The sequence below is a fragment of the Chrysochloris asiatica genome, unplaced genomic scaffold (genome assembly GCF_000296735.1).
Source record: "Chrysochloris asiatica unplaced genomic scaffold, ChrAsi1.0 scaffold00024, whole genome shotgun sequence".
NCBI classification, from domain to species: Eukaryota; Metazoa; Chordata; class Mammalia; order Afrosoricida; family Chrysochloridae; genus Chrysochloris; species Chrysochloris asiatica.
The window spans coordinates 3,511,817-3,530,367 of NW_006408542.1; the positions used below are offsets into that span (position 1 = coordinate 3,511,817).

The 18,551-nt window shown below is 36.1% G+C and overlaps 2 protein-coding genes across 2 annotated transcripts in view; both read right to left on the bottom strand.

Moving 5' to 3' along the window:
* HEATR5B (HEAT repeat containing 5B) overlaps positions 1 to 18,551 on the bottom strand; it is a 205,163-nt gene that overhangs the window by 124,131 nt on the left and 62,481 nt on the right. Inside the window, exons 17-20 of the mRNA XM_006839450.1 lie at positions 17,897 to 18,087; positions 12,566 to 12,725; positions 8,870 to 9,059; positions 6,376 to 6,545 (exon numbers count right to left, since the gene is read on the bottom strand). Of these exons, the coding sequence (XP_006839513.1) occupies positions 6,376 to 6,545; positions 8,870 to 9,059; positions 12,566 to 12,725; positions 17,897 to 18,087 (711 nt within the window). The remainder of the gene's footprint in view (positions 1 to 6,375; positions 6,546 to 8,869; positions 9,060 to 12,565; positions 12,726 to 17,896; positions 18,088 to 18,551) is intronic.
* LOC102833735 (adenylate kinase isoenzyme 6-like) lies at positions 2,531 to 3,034 on the bottom strand. The gene has a single exon (XM_006839448.1). The coding sequence runs from the start codon at positions 3,032 to 3,034 to the stop codon at positions 2,531 to 2,533; it is 504 nt and encodes a 167-aa protein (XP_006839511.1).

Genomic DNA, 18,551 nt, shown 5'->3' on the forward strand with positions numbered 1-18,551 from the left:
GAAGGATATCATGTTTCATAAGGTGGAGGGTCAGAGAAAAAGAGGAAGACTCCCAGTAAGATGGACTAGCAAAGTGGCAGCATGAATGGGCTCAAGTGTGGCAACAATTGTGAGGTTGGCCCAGGAATGGGCAGTGTTTCGTTGTTGTACACAGGGTCGCTATGAGTCGGTACCAACTCGATGCTACCTAACATCAACAACTAGGTGACTACTTTCTTTGTGAGTGTTCTCTGTAGGCATTTCATATGTACCTGATTTCTACCTTGATGACAAAATCCATCTCCTTAATGGTCCAGGACTGACTCAGTTCCCCATGGTCTATGGTGTAAGAGGACTCAAACCTGTTGACAAATCTAAAAATACTACTGGTCTAATACCTAGTATCTTAGAATTTCAGTTCCTTCACTGCATCCTGAAAAACCATTTCCTCCTTCCACTTCAATGATATAGCCTCATGATTGTATCTCTAGTGTCTTGCTTTCTCCCTACATTTCAGCCCCCAATGCAAATGTGAAGGAGCCCTAGCAGTGCAATGGCTAAATACCAGACTGCTAACCAAAAGGTCAGCAGTTTGAACTCACCTTCCTAAGGAGAAAAAGACCTGGAGATCTGAATCCATAAAGATCATAACCTAGAAAATCCTATAGGCCAATTTTACTCTGCCCTATAGGGTTGCTGAAGGAGCTCTGGTAGCGTAGTGGTTATAAATCGGACTGCGAATCACAAGGTCAGCAGTTCGAAACTACCAGATGTTCCACGGGAGAAAGATGAGGCTTTCTGCTCCCGTAAAGATTTACAGCCTCGGAAACCCTGTGCAGGTTTGCTATGAGTCGGAACCGACTCCACAGCACATAACAACAACATAGGGTCGCTGGAGTCCTGGCGTGGCTCTATGGGTTAATGACTGCAAAGCAATTTGAACTGCAAGGTCGATGACGGTTCAAGCTCCCAGCACTCCTTGAAAACCCTACACAGGGTCAGCTATGGGTCAAAACCAACTCGATGGCACTTAACAACAACATAGGATTGCTGAGCACTATAAAGCTGTAGGATAAGCAGTGGACAGTGAACCACAGGTCGGCAGTTCAAACCCACCTGTCGCTCTTGGAAACCCTATACATGGTTGCTAAGAGTCAGAATTGACTGAACGGCACACAAGAACAACATAGGGTGGCTGTAAGTTGGAATTAACTGGGCAGAACACAGTAACAGATCATCCAAATGAGCTTGCACAATCCATTATTTTAGTATTATCTTTTTAACACCCTTACTGCCCTCATTCTTCTGCCATTTAATGCAATCTGCTTGACGAAAGGCCAATTACAGATGTATCAAAATATGTTTGCTAAATTCCTACACCCAAGTTGTTTACAGGCGGACACACTAGTACCGTCATACATCATAGGGTCATTAACCACTACGGAACACTCAGTACTACTACAGAATCTTACATTTCTACAGTTAGTTCATTATGGCACATCTCACTCTCCTAAAGCTTCAGATCCTTTTCATTGCCCTCTTCTACAAAGAACAATTGTGAGGATAGCGCAGGACTGGGCAGTGTTTATCAGATGTACACAGGGTCATAGGAGTTGGAACTGACTCGATAGCACCTTAATGCAACAAAGATATTATCTTCCCTTTTACTCGATTAAGAAAGTAGAAGTAATGAAATAATACCCTCAAGCCACCAAATCTATTTAGTTACTTGCATCTATAGTCATCCTCTCTTTTTTTTTGATGCTACACTGGAGGAGATAGGCCCTGCCTTGGAAATTCTCACTTTAATTATTAAGTATTCCTTCTCTGCTCTACTACTGGCTATATCACATCAGTATTTGAGTCTGCTCATGTCTCACTACCTTAGAAGAAAGAGAGTCTCTCCTGACTCCATAGCCCTTTTCACTTATTGTCCTCTTTTTTCTACTTTTAGTCAAAGTTTTTAAGAGAAGTTTCTTTTCCTACTCTTGCTTCAACTCCATGGATTTGGGCTTCAATTTGTACACTCTGTCAGAGGAGCTCTTGCTAATGAAATCAGATGACAAAATCCAGAAGATACAGTTCTCGTCTCAATTTCTTGACAATAGACACAGCTGATCACTCCTCCTACTCCATTTGGCTTCTGTGGAAACCATAACTTCTATTTAATTCTGAATCTCTCTCACTGCTTCTTCTCTATTTATTTATTTATTTATTTTTCTCCAAAGCAATTTTAAGAGATTATCTTCATCTTCTTTTGTAAATTTAACAGATATTGACCCACTTGTTCAAATTTATTCCTTTAATAGCTAAAGCATTAAACAATGACAGTTTTTACTTTCAATCCTTAATAATCTTACATTCATTATATTTGAGATTGTTTAGCTTTCTCATGGAGAGAAAACAGCCTAGGTATAAACCTTTTATAGTATCTACATGCTAGTCCTGCAACACAATGTTAACACAAAAGTTTTACTGATATCTGTATAATTTCTATGATGTGGACAGAGAGATCAACAAGAGTGACTGTCATCTGACCGGTCTTAAAAAGTCATTGTTCAATCCATTTCAATATGTGGTTTATCTTATTCTCTATATCTTCTGGGTTACTGCTAAGCAACTGACATACTACTTCACTGTAGGAGGCCGTGACTTCTTCATAAATAACTTGAAAATTTTCACACTGAATATTGTCTTGTAGTTTCTTCTCATTATAAGCCATTTCAAATCTTTTGTACAATATGCTGTTATCTGTTCTCCACACAAAAACAGTGTAAAACCAGTAATCAGGGAAGAAATCACAACCACGGTAATCAACAATTACACCACCTTTTTTCATTTGGTTTTCTAACTCATCAATTACTCTATCTTCATCTAAAATGGGAAAATCATACTCGTCATCATAGCATTCAAATAACTGTATCTCGTTACCTAAATCACCCACATTAATGTAGTTCAGTCCTGATCTTGATGCAAGTTCTTTGCCTAGTGTGATTTTTCCAACCCCTGGTGTACCCGGGTTGGGTACTATAACACTTCTATAACACACTTTCATCTCCCAGTCCGAGACAGGGGCATAGTTCTCTATTTTTTGCTTTTTTTTCTTTTCCTAAATTTTATATGCTGGGTTCTCATTCACCCTCTCTCTGGTGATTTCACCTACTCCTATGTCTGTATTTAACAACTGAATGCTTATTAATTGTCATACAATCTACTCATGGCTACCTTAAGTATAACAGAACAAAACTTTGTCCAGTCCTGGGCCATCATCATGACAATTAGCATGTTTAGTCCATTGTTAAAAACTATTGTGTCAATCCATCACATGTTGTTTTCATTGGGCCTCCACATAACATGATGCCCTTTTTAGCAACTGTTCTTTCCATATGTGTTCAAAGTATGCCATTCTTTCATCTAAGGTACATTATGGTTGTAATTCTTCTAAAACTTCAAATTCTTTTGGCAATCTGTGGTATATTTCATATTCTTTGCAAACACCACAATTTAAATATATTGCTTTTTCTTTGTCTTTTTTTCATTGTCCAATTTCACATGCATATGATGTCATTGGGTCAGATACAGCTTAGTCTTCAAAGTGATATCTTTGCTTTTTAAAACACTTAAGAGGTTTTTTGCAACCAATTTGTCCAATGCAATATATATCATTTGGTTTCTAGACAACTGCATCCATAGACATTGATTATTGATTCAAATAGAATGCAATTGGTGAGAACTTCAACCCTATAGATATAAAAGTTTATATCTCCCAAATTTATCACTCTAACAATATTTCTCTTTAATAAGTTAAGATCCAAGGCCATATAACTATCCACAAGTCTAAAATTGAATTCATGAGAGTCACTCCTCCCAAATTTCTCCTCCAAGGTTCCCAATCTCAGGAAATTACATCATTATGCTTATGTCAGAAACCTGGGCTTCACACTTCTCTCTCTTTACCCTACAATCAATTTATCATCAAACTGTTTATCAATGCTTTCTCCTAAGTATCAGTTAAATCCCTCTACTTTTTCCATTTCCATTGCTATTAACTTAGAGCAAGCATTTATAATCTCCTTCCCAAACCATTGTTGATTCTTGCTCTTTGATTCCATTCTCCATGTGACAAGACTGCAAATTTTAAAGTGTGAAATACCTTTTAACGGTTATCCAATTTTTTTTTTTTTTTTTTAAGGTTTTTATTGTGGATTGAGTGAAAGTTTTCAGGGCACATCATTGGTTTCACATTCAAATATTCATATACCTTGTTACATTACATTGATTATAATCCCCTCCACATACCATCAGTTAACAGAGTTTCTCTATATCCTCTTTAGCTTTTTTTGGGGGTAAAAACTTTGCCTTTTTGGAATTTACAGTCTCGGCTTTTAGGGAAGGTTTTTACATTTATCTGTGGGTATCCAGGGCTCATGTATGGAATTACTAACCAGCATAACTGAATAATGAGATAAGGGACATTTTGCTATGTCTGCTAGGTGGCTAAAGTCTGATCCTCAGAGCCTTTGGTTTGGACGGTCAGCAACGCTTGCGCCCACAGGGACTTGAACTCCTAACTGGGTCTGCACGGTCTGCATCAGATTCCCCCTTATTTATTATTTGTTTAAGGGACGCTGCCTGTCTTAGGCTATCCAAATTTTGTAGTGCCCAAAAGCTTAACATGTTTAGAAAGCCCAGCATTATCTGACTAAATGTCCAGCCTTAGTTTGTACCGTTCTCCCCATTCCCTGTTTTTTCTTCTAGCTGTAAGCACAGTAATGAATCAGTTCCTTAAATGTCTCCCATTCCTTCCCATCTTAGAGTCATCCACATAGTCCATCCACCCCTAAATGCTGTCAACTCTCCTACTGTGCCCTTATCCAAGTGAACTATGATTTATCCTGAAAAACATCATTTTTTCAGGGAAGTCTTTTCTGAATCCTGGATTGTGACAAATCCCTGAGGCATGCTCTCTTGCACACTACACCCTTTTCTAACACTAACTTTCTTTGTAGATAATTATCTTTGTTCACATTCCCTTGAAAATGATAAACTTTATGACAGAGGCTTGGTCTTGTCACATTCATAGATATGCCCCTAGCATTCTGCATGATGCCTGACATATAACAAGCTCATAATTATTTGTTGAAAGAATAAATGAACAATTGTGATGATAGTAACCATCACAACTGTTTATCAAGATTCTGGAAATAAAATTTTGAGTGAGAAAGATAATACATTTGCTGCATCCTTCTCCAAGAAATATGAGGGGGCTTCAAAACTTCATTGAAACATTTATTTTTCAATTCAATTTTTCCAAGAACTTTTTGAAGGCCCCTAGTAAACAGTTCATCAGAATATTTTTTTTAAGAGGCAAAAAGAAAGCTAGTAAATAAACAGCATTCGAAAAATAATAATGAATGACATAGCCACAAAGGGCTGATATGAAGACAGGGCATACGCATAAGAACACCCACACCACAAGATAATACCCACTTGACCTAGCTTAAATGACTGGATGATCAGAGCTCAACCAGAAGAAGAAAGAAGAGGAAAAAAAGAATAATCTGATACAATTTGATGAACCTGACCTACACCTATGGATGCAGTAGCTCAAAAGAAGGAACAGATCTTTACAGCAAGGATCATTCCCACTCCCCTCCATACACAGGGTAGACAGGGATGGGCAACTTAGACACTGGCTACCCAAAATGGAGGGCTACAAAGGCAAGAAGTGACTGGCTTACAAGCTTTCACAAGAAGGAGCCTAGATCCAGAGGGAAAGGAGGAAGGCAGAATCTCCACTGAGTAGTATCCAATCTGTCTGGGCAGGCCTGATGAAAGGAGATGCGGATAGTTCTCTTGTGGTACAATAGTGAATAATTGTTATCAGGACTGATTGTGAGGGTTGAAAATGTAAAGGTAGATGTTTTGTAGCAAAAGCAGGAGAGTGGTTGATTTTGCAGTCTAGGAGTGGAGGTCCCTGAGACCATCAAGAGAGAAGAGCAGAGAGCGGCACCCTACCCAGAGAAGCAGTGACACCAGAGACGAAGGCAGAGATGATCATGTTGAGAGATGGAGCAGCTGAGGACTTTAGACCCAGAGAGGGAGAGGGGCTGTGTGCTGACGACCAGGGGGCAGGCTTGCAGGGAATACCCTCTGGTTGGTTGATGATGCATGGAGGGGATTGTAACCATTATAGGATAGGATGAATGTAAAGCTAATGGTCTCCCATGTAAATTATCACATAATTCACAATAAAACATTAAAAAGAATAATACTACTACTGAAGGTGAAATTCTAGAATTCATAATCCAAGAAACATATTTCATTTTGTTGTTGTTCTAGTTTGGTTTGGAGGCTTCCTAAATAAATCAATGAATAAGGGAGCGTTATACTTACACAAAGGCTAGGAACAAGACTAGATAAATTGACATGCCGTGGTGCAAACATATGAAGCTGTTGGAGGCATGATATGGCAGCTGCTTGAACAAGAGAATCGGAATGGTCCTGGGTTATTGCACAACCCACCAAACAAGAAGAACGGATAGTAGAAATGATTGCTCCATTCCCTAGTAGCAAAAGAAAATGCAAAATACAATTATTTTATTAATATTACCAAAAATATTCCTAGAAAAACAATGATCTCCTAAAGAAACCCTTCTTCCAATTACAATTCATATAGCTATAAAACCAAAAAATATGAAAAGTATATAGAAATTATTTTGAAATACAACTGCATTTGGATGTCAATAATGCATCTTTCTTAGATTTAGTAGGTTTACATTTATTGTTTTAAAGTTGTCATTGTTTCATTTGAAAGAATCAGATATTTCCTTATCTGGTTCTCTTTGCAACCAGTAGAGTCCTATATATTATGCAACAACTTGAAATCCTCTTTTCCTAATAAGATTAATTGCAATTTTGTCAGAACTAAGAGAAAATAAATTACTATATATTCTATCTATAATTATTTCTTACTTGTCCAATAGAAGTGATATAAAAATTTTATCAATATAAAAAAAATTATCTGCATATAAAGACCAAACAAGGAAATCAAAATGTCACACAGGAGTCACACTGTAGTTCAGGAATATATATGCACACCAGACAGTACCCAGTACACACCCATGTTTAACCAGTGGTGTGCTTACTTCCTGTTTCTGTATCCCTGTGATATTCACAGGGAGAAAAAAATATCCTCAGTTTATCAGAGATGACAATAAGAAAGTAATATGCCTAAATCAAATATTGCTAGTATTTTTAAGACATTATCTTTATTTTCGGATTTATTTATTATTTTTAAACTACCTATCCAAATGGAAGAAACAAAGCACAGTAGGTAAGAATGCAGGCAGTGGAAGGGAGGGTTAGAACTAAGAGTGAAGTGTCCAGCTGTTATGAAGTGAGGGGAGATGCACAAGAAAGCCCAAACATTCACACAGTACCCATCAGACCTAGTCTCATTGGCTTGATGATCAGAACTCAACTAAAAGAAGATAAAAAAATTTTGATAAAGGAAATAAGTGTAAATTACAACAATCTGATAAGCTTGACCTATACTTATGGATGTAGTACCTCAAAATACTGAGAGGGAAGGAGTCTTTACATCAAGGATCAATCCCTCTGTATACGGGGTTGACAGGGACACACAACTTAGACACTGGTTACCTAAAATGGGGGTGCTATAAAGGCACAAAGTGACTGGCTTACAAGTTTTCAAGAGGGAGTTTAGTTTTAGAGTGTGCGGGGGAAGGTAGAATCTCCACTGAAAAGTTTTCATTTTGTCTAGTTCTGGTGTGGTGCTGTGGGTTAATGCTCCAGACTAAGTCGTCTGAACTGCAAGGTTGGCAATTCAAGCTCACCAGCTGCTCCTCAGAAACCCTATATACAGGGTCACCAGGGGTTGGAACCGACTCTACAGCACTTATCAACAAGAAGATGGGTCTGGTAAAAGGAGATGGTGATACGATTCTTATGATTCAACAGATAGTAATTGTTATCATGACTAACTGCGACTGTCCCAACTGTAAAGGTAGAAGTTTTGTAACAAAAACAGGGGAGTACTTAATCTTACAGTCCAGGAACAGAGGACCCTAGGACCATCAAGGAAGAAGAGCACAAACGAAATGTGGGATCCTATCCAGAGAAGCAGCAACATCTGCGATGGTGGCAGAGATGAGGACATGGAGAGAGAGAGCAGCTGAGGACTCTAGATTCATGGAAACAGAAAGGCTGTATGCTGGTGGCCAGGAGACAGGCTTGCAAAATATACCCTTTGGTTGTTTAAATGATCATATGTTCCTGAATGTTTCTGTGTACATACCCCCAAAAAAATAAAAAATAGAGGGAACAGAAGCAAATACTGTTGAACGATGATGCACAGAGGGTACTATAATCACTGCAATGAAATGATGAGTGTAAAACCAATGTTCTCTCATGTGAACTACAACTTAATTCACAATAAACAAAAATATATAGACAGTGGAAATTATCTGTTAAGGAGAAAACAAAACTATGAAAGTGGTTTATATATTCAGAAAAATTTCACATTAACACTAAAATTTTACTTTAACACTAACAATTATTTTTGTGCAACTGAATGGTAAGAACATGGACTTTAGAATCATACTCGTACATGTGTCAATCAAAAACTCAGTAATATTATCTACTTTATAACAGAGGTTGTTCACACTGTATTCTCAAATCCTTAAGGTTCATGTAACAAGCAGTGTAGCCAGCCTCAGTAAATGGCAAGAAATCCATATGCAATAATCATTATTTTACTACATTTCTTTAAGCAACACAATGGTGATATTTAGGAAATTGAAAGACAGGAATAAAACTGTCTAGTTACTTTAATTTAAAATGTTACTTTAAATTAAAATTTACTTACCTTGTAGCTCAGGGCCAACAGTTGTGATTATAGCACCCAAGCATCTACCCAAACACTGATGAACTTCTGTATGTGAAGGTGGAACTGTCAACAACAAGGTAAGAACTAGAGATAATGTTGGTTCCACATACCCACGATACATTGGGCCACTAGAATCCACTATCAAAGCAAGTGAATGAAGAGACCAAGTCTGGAAAAAAGTGTGATTTTTATTTTAGTTCTAGAGAATAATTATATATACTGAAATGATTTCTTTTAGATTAAAATTTACTAAATATGAACATCATAGTTTTAAATCAGTGATCTAGAAATACATTAAAATATATTCATTAAGACATAAATGGTAGCACGTAAGTTACCAAAGGCCAATAACCAAAGTAACCGGTATTCAAATATGATGCTTCATGTTTTTCCGAAGCATGGCTTTGAGTGCCAGAAATAAAATTTCAGTGACAAATTTATCTTCTTCTATTATTTACATATTTCACACTTTGAAAAGACAATGACTCATAAAAGAAGTTTTTGACATAGTGGATGTTTACAGATATCACGTATGTCTTTACTGCTTATACTGCTGCTGTTTTGCTAGCAAATTAGTCTGAAATAAAACATCCATAACAACATTCTATACTTATACATTCGTAGAACAATGACATTACACAAGAGCTTTTAAAGTGCATATAACCATTTTAGACCCCTATTTATGTTTATGAAGTGCAAAGTAATGTTATTGTTTACCAAATACTTTCACTCAAATTGACTCCAGAGCAATTTAATGTTATCAGCAGAGTACTGAGAAAAGTACAAGACCAATCAGCTGCTTACATTTAAGTATACGAGGGGAAGTCAAAATGTTCAGCTACAAAAGCACAGAAACCTTTACTAACAAAAATATCAATATGTAAAGCTATTGTTTCTTCTCCCTCCAGTTCTATACACTTCTGAAGGAGTTATTTCCATCTTCCTAACCCTTCTTCAGGAGTCCTGGTGTGGCACTATGGGTTAATGCAACAGACTGCAAAGCTGTTTGAACTGCAAGGCCAGCGGTTCAAGCTCACCAGCCGCTCTTCGGAAACCCTATATTAGGATCACTATGGGTCGGAACCGACTCAATGGCACATAACAACAACAACCCTTCAAGAATTCTGTGCTTTTCAACTTATGCCATGTCAAAACATCAAAGGAACATGATCCTTACAACAATCAATCATTAAGACCAAGCTCTGTAAACTTTCACCCAAACTACAAAAAATATCCCCAGAAAACTAGCCCATAATCACATAATCATTCATTAACTCAGAAGCTTATTATAAAAGCCACTGTCTTTTGGTGTGAAATACATGCGTATTATATATATATAAAGATCATTATCACTGAAGTTTTTTCTGGACACTCTATCACTCCAGAGAGAGATACTTTAAATACAGCATTTGTACATCAGCTTTGTTGATTGCTTAAATTTTACCTTTTATTTCCTAAGAAACAAATTTGAAAGTTATTACAAAAAAAATGATTATACTGCGAACTACAAAGTCAGCAGTTCAAGTCCACAGACACTTTTCAGGAGAATGATGAGGCCTTTAAGCTCTTGCAAAGATTTACAGCCTTGGAAACTCTACACAGGAAACTCTACACATTTAACAATAACAAGAAAGTATCTACTAAAATTTAATTTAAACAATTAAGTTGCTATTAACTTCTCATGTACAGTATCAGAATAAGAGAATGAAATATTTTTTTAAATTGGCAGAAGAAGACTGCATATCAAAACTAGAATACCCAATTAAAATATTCAAAATTTAGGTGGGATATGTTCAAGGTCATATTTTGGCTCTTGTGGATTTGTTTCAATTATCTTCAGGTTGTGCCTGAACTTGCAAGTGAGAAATTCGTCAGGTTCATCATCACTGGCTTTAGTGGTTACAACACAAATTTGAGTAACAGTGCTATTAACTGGTCTTCCTTAAAGGCTTTTGGGTATTAATCCTATCAGACAACACTGTACTTCAAAACAGATCTTGTAAGATTCCTTTTGATGATAAATGCTATGCCATTTCTAGTAAATTTGTTGTTACCAGCATGTTAAACCATATGATTGTTGGATTCAAAATAACCAATACCAGTCCATTTCAGCTCACTGATGCATAGGACATTGATTTTAATGTGTTCTACTTCCTTTTTGATATCTTCCAATTTTCCAAGATTCATACTTCATATATTCCATGTTCTGATTATTAATGATGCTTCCAGCTGTTTTTCCTCATTTTAATTTGTGCCCTATCAACAAATGAAGGTCCCAAAAATCTTTACTCCATTTGTGTCATCACTATCAACTCTACTTTGAGGAGGCAAGTCTTCCACAGTTGTACTGTGAATGCCTTCCAACCTGAAGGGTTCATCTTCCGACACTCTATCTGACAATATTCATAAGGTTTCCAATGGCTAAACATTCAGAAGTAGTTTGCCTCTCCTTTCTAATCTGTCCTACTGTTGAAGCTCTGCTGAAATCTGTCTACCCACTTAGGGTGACCCTGCTGGTACTGAAATTACCATGGCAAAGCTCCCAGCAACACACCAACATACAAGCTACCACAGTACAACAAACTGACAGATGTGTAGTGAATAGCACACATTGTTGTTGTTGTTGTTAAGTGCCATCAAGTCTGTTTTGACTCAAAGCACACATTAATGGTAATTAACTACCACTTCTCTATTGGTGTGTCCCACTGTGGTGGCTTGTGTGTTTATGATGCTGGAAGTTATACCATGTGTATTTCAAATAACAGTAGCGTTACGAATGGTGGATGGGTTTCAGTGCAGCTTCCAGACTAAGCCAGTCCACGGAGAAAGACCTGAAAATCTATTTCTAAAAATTAGCTAATAAAAACTCTATGGATTACAACAGAATTCTATCTAACAGCCCTCAGGTTAGAAGGCACTCACACTCCATACAAGTAGCCACAATGAATTTAAAATTAACAACACAGGAAGATAGCACAATAGCACGCAACATTTTGATCTGTTTTACATAGATTTATCATGAATCTGAACTAACTCAATGGAAACTAACAGTAACGGCAATTAAATCTGCCTCTTCTCCCAACCTGTGAGTTGCAATGTGAGCTGGCAAGTGAAATGCTTTTGCTTACATTCATTCTTAAAAATTTTAGGTTCGTCAACGTGAAGTGACAAATCAAAAGTGTGGACATTTTCACACATGTAGAGATCGAGATCCTCATTGTAGTTATACTATTTACATATAAAATGTTTAATAAGAAACAAAACAAATACACACACATACACACAAATATATATCCAAGTATGCACTTGAAGATTCAGTGACCCAGGGCTTGGGTTAGGGTACTAGCAGAGAGAGGGGAAAAAAAGGGCAGTTATTAAAAGAAATATCTATTTAACAAATATTAGAAGTGCCAAAAAAGGAAAAAAAAAAACAAAAAGAAAGAGAAAGCAACATAAAGGATGTTTAAAGAAAAGCTTGTGAATGGCTTAAAATCTCAAAATAAACTAAGTGAAAAAAAATCTTATTATATGACATTAAGAATATGCCAAAAATATGACAGACATCTTAATAAAATTTCCTAGCAACATAACCGAACCATTACTATTTTATAAAGGAAATAATTTCCTAAAATGTTCATGTAAAATTTCACAATGAAACAATTAATCATATTATACCTGGACTTCAGGGGACGTCCCATCTTGTGCGAGAGCCAGTAAAATGCTGACACTAGTCTTCAGGTGTTGTCCTGAGCCTATACCACCAACATAACGATGCAAACAACCAAGAGCCAATGAATGACCAGTTCTAGAAACAACATCTCGAGCTGATTTCAACCTGAAAAAAAGTTTATTTTTCAGGGATTGATTTTTCTATTTCTCTGTGGCAACTCAACTCAATACTAAGCTTCTGAGTTATACAACTAAAGGGATTTATTCTAGAAATGAGAAAAGATTATAATCGTGATTATTTCTGTCCACCCATTCTCTATATCCTAACAAGGGAAGACAGTCAATTTAAAATGGCTGGATGAAGACATACATTTTACCGAATAAAGCCTACTTTAATTTCAGAGAGGTAGAACAAAACCATTTCATTTTTCAATATTAATTATACCTCAAAAATACAAAAGCTATTTAAAAGTTAATGATATAATTTAAAAAGAAAGAAATAACAGCTTTTATGACTGGCTTAGAAAACAAAAAAAAAACACGATTTATAGCCACATAATTACTACAAAGTGTTTTTAACTTTCACTTAAGAAATTTCCTAAAGTTATGATTTGATCCTCTTTAAAATGGGTCAGTCCTTTTTTTTGTGTGTGTGTAATATGTTGTTAATGAATTCAAGAAAATGAAAGAGGAAATATATTTTTAAATTTTGTATATTTTAAAATTTATTGTACATACATATAGCTTTACTGAGCTATATGTATGTACAATAAAATTCACCAATTTTAAATGTAAAATTTAATGAATTTTGATTAACACATATGTACTATGTAACCATCTGATAATCAGGACATAAAACAGGACTGACCAATATTATGCAAGCCACAGGATATTTTAAAATTTCTAGTCATGTTTTTAAGAAAAGGGAAAACAGAAACAGGTGAAATTCATCTTAATAAGTTTTGTTTAACGTCATCTATTTAAAACATTAAAATTTCAAGATACAAAAAAAAAAAACAAAAAACAAAAAAACAAACACCTTAACAATCATGAATAAGACATTTTATATTTTGTCATGTTAAGTTTCTGAAACCCAATGGGTACCATATACTTACAGCACATCTCTATTTGAGCAAGGCACATGTAGCTAGTGTCTACCATACTGGGAGGACAGATAATAAGGTATTTCCATCATACCAGAAAGTTCCCTCATATTCTTTTTGCAGTCGTTTTCCTCTCCCCAACTCCCTGACAACTACTGCCTGTTTTCTATTAATAGAGTTTCACTTTTTATATCATTTTATACAGATGGTATCACACAGTACAAAGTCTTTTGTACACAGTCTTTTCGGTGAGCATAATGCTTTTGAGATTTATCCAATTTATGGCATCAGTAGTTTGTTGTTTATTAATAGCTGTGTGGTACTCCCTTTATGACATACAACAATTTACTCATCCATGGACCAACTGATAATCAGAACCAAAGAAATTCTTTCCACTTTTAGAGCTGTTATACATAAATCTTCTAGGAAAATTTAAGTGCAAGTGTTTGCATGTTTTCATTTCTCTTTGGTAAATATCTATGGTGGAACTACTGGGTCACACAGTAAGCGCATGTTTAAATTTATAAGAAATGGTCAAATAGTTTCCATAGTGGTGATATAATTTTGCATATCTAGTAGAAACATATGAAAATTCCAGATCCTTGCCACCACTTGATACTTTCATTCTTTTCAAATGCAGCTGTAGTACTGTGGGTTAATGTGAAGGACTGCAAAGTCAGTTTGAACCACAAGGTTGGTTCAAACTCACCAGCTGCTCCTCGGAAACTCTACACAGGGTCGCTATGGGTTGGAAACAACTCAACGGGGCTTAACAACAACAACCATCTAAAGAGCAAGGAGCTCTGGTAGTGAAGTGGTTATGAATCAGGCTGCTAAACTCAAGGTCAGCCGTTCAAAGTTACCAGCTGTTCCGTAGGAGAGAGGTGAGGTTTTCTGCTCCCATAAAGATTGACAGCCATGAAACCCTATGCAGGGTTGCTATGTGTGGGAACTGCCACCACTGCCACCAATCTAGTGAGCATTATAATAACTTCTTTGGTAAAACTGGGAGTGCAAATGAGTGGTGCAAATGTTTAAGTGCTGTGCTGGAAACTAAAAGGTTGGCCATTCAAGCTAGAAGTACCTTTAAATATTTAGATTTCATTGTTTTATTCGCATTTAATTGGGAATGAAGAGATTTTAAATGGATCAAACCTTTACGACTCATTTTGGACAACCAGATATCAAATAAAGAACATTCAAAACTTTTTAGCCAAAAATCACAGTTATTAATAATCATGGACATCAAAGTAGGGCAGTTTGAATTTCAAGGTCGGCAGTTCAAACTCACTAGCCATTCCTCAGAAACCCTATATAGGGTCACTTTGGTCAGAACCATCTCAACAGCACATACAACAACAACAACAACAATATAGCAACCAGTGGAAGATAGGATAAAAAAACATTAAAAACACCTTCAGAATTCTTATAATACTCACTAGTCCATCAGGGACTAAAATTCTGGCACCTTTACACAAATAAAACAAAGTCAAGACACTAAAATGATCAAAAATCATCACCAAAACTCAGGTGGTCAGTTTACCAATTGGAAAGAAAGGAAAATTCAAAATGCTGCCACAGAACAGATATTAAGATGCGTAACAATGAATGAAGTGAACTAAGTTTATCCTGAGCAATATGTCAACATGTTACAAGTTTGGAAAAGTGATCTTTCTCTCACTAAGTCTGTGATTCTCTAGCTATAATATGGACATCATTACACCTACATAGTAATCATTGTGAGGAATAAAAGAAGACTACGAATCGGGCTGTGAACTGCAAGATCAGCAGTTTGAAACTACAAGCCGCTCCGCAGGAGAAAGTTGAGGCTTTCTGCTCCCGTAAGGATTTACAGCCTCGGAAACCCTGTTCAGAGTCGCTATGGGTCGGAACCGACTAGACAGCACTTAACAACAACAACAACAACAAAACAAACTGTAAATTATAAGGCATTATACAGATTAAAAGGCTATCTTCATGTTATTACTTCTCAAAAGATACCATTTTAATAAACTAAAAACCAACGCCAGTCTTCTGTTCTGTAAAGCACATTTCTTTGAAGTCTCAAAGTAGTTTTACAACTGGCATGGAAACAAATTAGCAAAGGTTTCTTTATTTACCTAAACAGGGTATTAAGAAATTTAAGCTACTTCGCACCACTTAAAATGGTTTATAAGAATAATTCCAAGGGAATTTTTGGTCTGAATACTAAGATGAGAAAAAATTTCAATTAGAAAATATAGTTAATCAATCTGTATGTTCAGATGATTTTGCCTTTTTGTTGTTGTTAAGTGCTGTCGAGTCAGTTCCGACCCACAGTGACCCTGTATAGGGTTTCCAAGGAGCAGCTGGTGAGCTTGAACCACCGACCCTGCAGTTCAAATGACTTTGTAAGGTCATATATTATACTTGGTGTGACACTATGGATCAGCACTGGATTGTGAACTACAAGGTCAACAAACCCATCAGCTGCTCCTTGGAAACCCGATACTTGGTCGCTATGAATCAGAACCACTTGACAGCACTTAATAACAACAACACATTATGTCAGCAACAGATAATGCTGACCGAAACAGTCTAAAATAATAACTCTGCATGGAATGGAAGTTTTTCCAGAATACTATCAGATGCCATCAACTCTAAAATCCATGTATTATTAATTTTACATATAAGTATAAAAACTACTGCCAATTATGACAATTGTAGAGAATAAAACACATCCCAATTTCAGATAGATTAAAATGTGAAAAAAAGAGTAACTTAAAATTTATATGATGATTAATTTCCAATTACAATAAGTAATGTGAAAAAGTTAATGAAAATAAGCTGACAATACTAGAACACTTTAACCAGACATGTATAGATGAGTGAACTGTCTTCATGCATTACCAGAATACAAAGTAAATACACCTACAAGCATTAAAAATTAATTAAACAAACCCCTTCTAACTAAAAAAAATTACCATACAAGAACTTCCCAAAGGAACACACAACTATTTTACCTATTATTAATCGAGTATAAACCACGAAATAGCTAACAGAGACTAATTCTTTTCTCAACATCTTTAGCAAAAGGTTATTTCAGAATCAATGGCAAATATTGGAAAGAGCAAGGCTAATCTAGTGTGAGAAGATATCAGAAATCACCCTGCTGGAAAAATAAGTGTTTGGGGTAGTTTTAATTATCTTCTGCCTGTTCAAACTCTTCTCAGCTACTGAAACAATATTATAGCCAGGCAAATTGATAATCACATGTAAAGACACAGAAAATCATCCTTAGATCTACACGAGTTCAGAAAACACTTTTTCTTCAGAACTACCATTTTGTAATTGCTAATTCCCATTTCCTTTCTTTCTCATTAATGATTATGTTACAGTCTGGTATAATTAATATCTAAAATATATAACAGTTACAATGAAAATCTACATAATCCAAATGTCAGTTCTTGACCACTTAAGATTTTCAATTTCTCTACTCAATTACATAATTAACAATGGTGTTGTTGTTAAGTGCCGTCAAGTAGGTTACTACCCATAGCCACCCTCTATAGGGTTTCCAAGCTGGTGAGCTTGAACCACTGACCTTGCAATTCAAACCAATCATGCAGTACAGCTCATTAATCCACAGCGCCACATGGGTCTGTAAACAATAACTGCATTGGTTTCTTCGTACTTATTGCTTTCTGTTGTTGTTGTTAAGTGCCGTCCAGTCAGTTCTGACTCACAGTGATGCTGTGTAAGGTTTCCAAGGAGCAGCTAGTGGGTTTGAATAATGACCTGTGGTTAGCAGTCCAATGTTTATCCTACAATACGATACCATGACTCCATGCTTACTACTAGAAGTTAGAAAAAGGTGACTTGTTCCAAAAAGTGAATAATTAACAGAAAGAAGAAATGGTAGTGGGAGAGGATAGAGAGAAAAGATAAAGTATGATGGGGAGACTTGTAGGATGACTTTAAAGCACTTTGTGTCTAAATGCACTTAGTATTCTTCTCAATTCCATCACATTGTATTCAAGAACCAAACTGGAAACTTTCCCTACACTAGAAGCATCTAATACATGATAACTTTCTTGGAATTTTAATCTATTACTTCATTGCAGTTTATTATCATTATGAAGAAACATAAAATAGTATCACTTGCTATATACCAAGTGGGAAACTTATGGTCCAGTTAATAACTATTAATTACTTTATATGAAAAACCTATTTGTTGATAGAGAGACCCACTTACTTGTCAAAGCTATATTGCGCCATTCTAGCAATAAAAGTTGCTTCTCCAACTACTTGAGCCATCCTTCCAAGAGCTTCTCCTGCCGCACATCTTAAGATGGGGTTTGGGTTGTCAAGAGCACCCATCACCAATGTCAGAGCAGATTTACGAACCTCCTCAGGTCCTAAAGTACTTTTGTTTTCAGCTAAGCCCTGTATTTATTCAAAAAAAAAAAAGAAAACTTGTAACACATTACACAAAAGAAAAAATGTGCTGCAAACTTCCTAAGTATACAGGTATCTTTAGACATTATTTTCTTTAGCCACTATAGGGCAAGTACTGGACTGTTAACCACAAGGTTGGTGGTTGAAATCCACAAGCCACTTCTCAGAAACACAATACAGGGTCACTGTGAGTCAAAGCCAAATTGATGGCCCTTAACAACAACAACCTTCAACTGTATTTACTAGGTTGAGAATCAATACCTACTAAATTAACAAAAATTATTATTCTAAATATGATTTCAGAACAGAACATATAACATAGTCATAGGGCAATTGGTCCAAAATCAACAATCCCTAGGAGAAATCTCAATCCAAAGAATAATACTTAGAAGTTGATTTTCTCTTTACTTTTTCCTTAATAAAGCTGTTGTTGTCAGGTGCCATCGAGTCGA

What these genes read in the sequence shown, in the direction of transcription:
- LOC102833735 (XM_006839448.1), bottom strand. Translation starts at nt 3,034, where the DNA reads ATGAAAGTGTGTTATAGAAGTGTTATAGTACCCAACCCGGGTACACCA.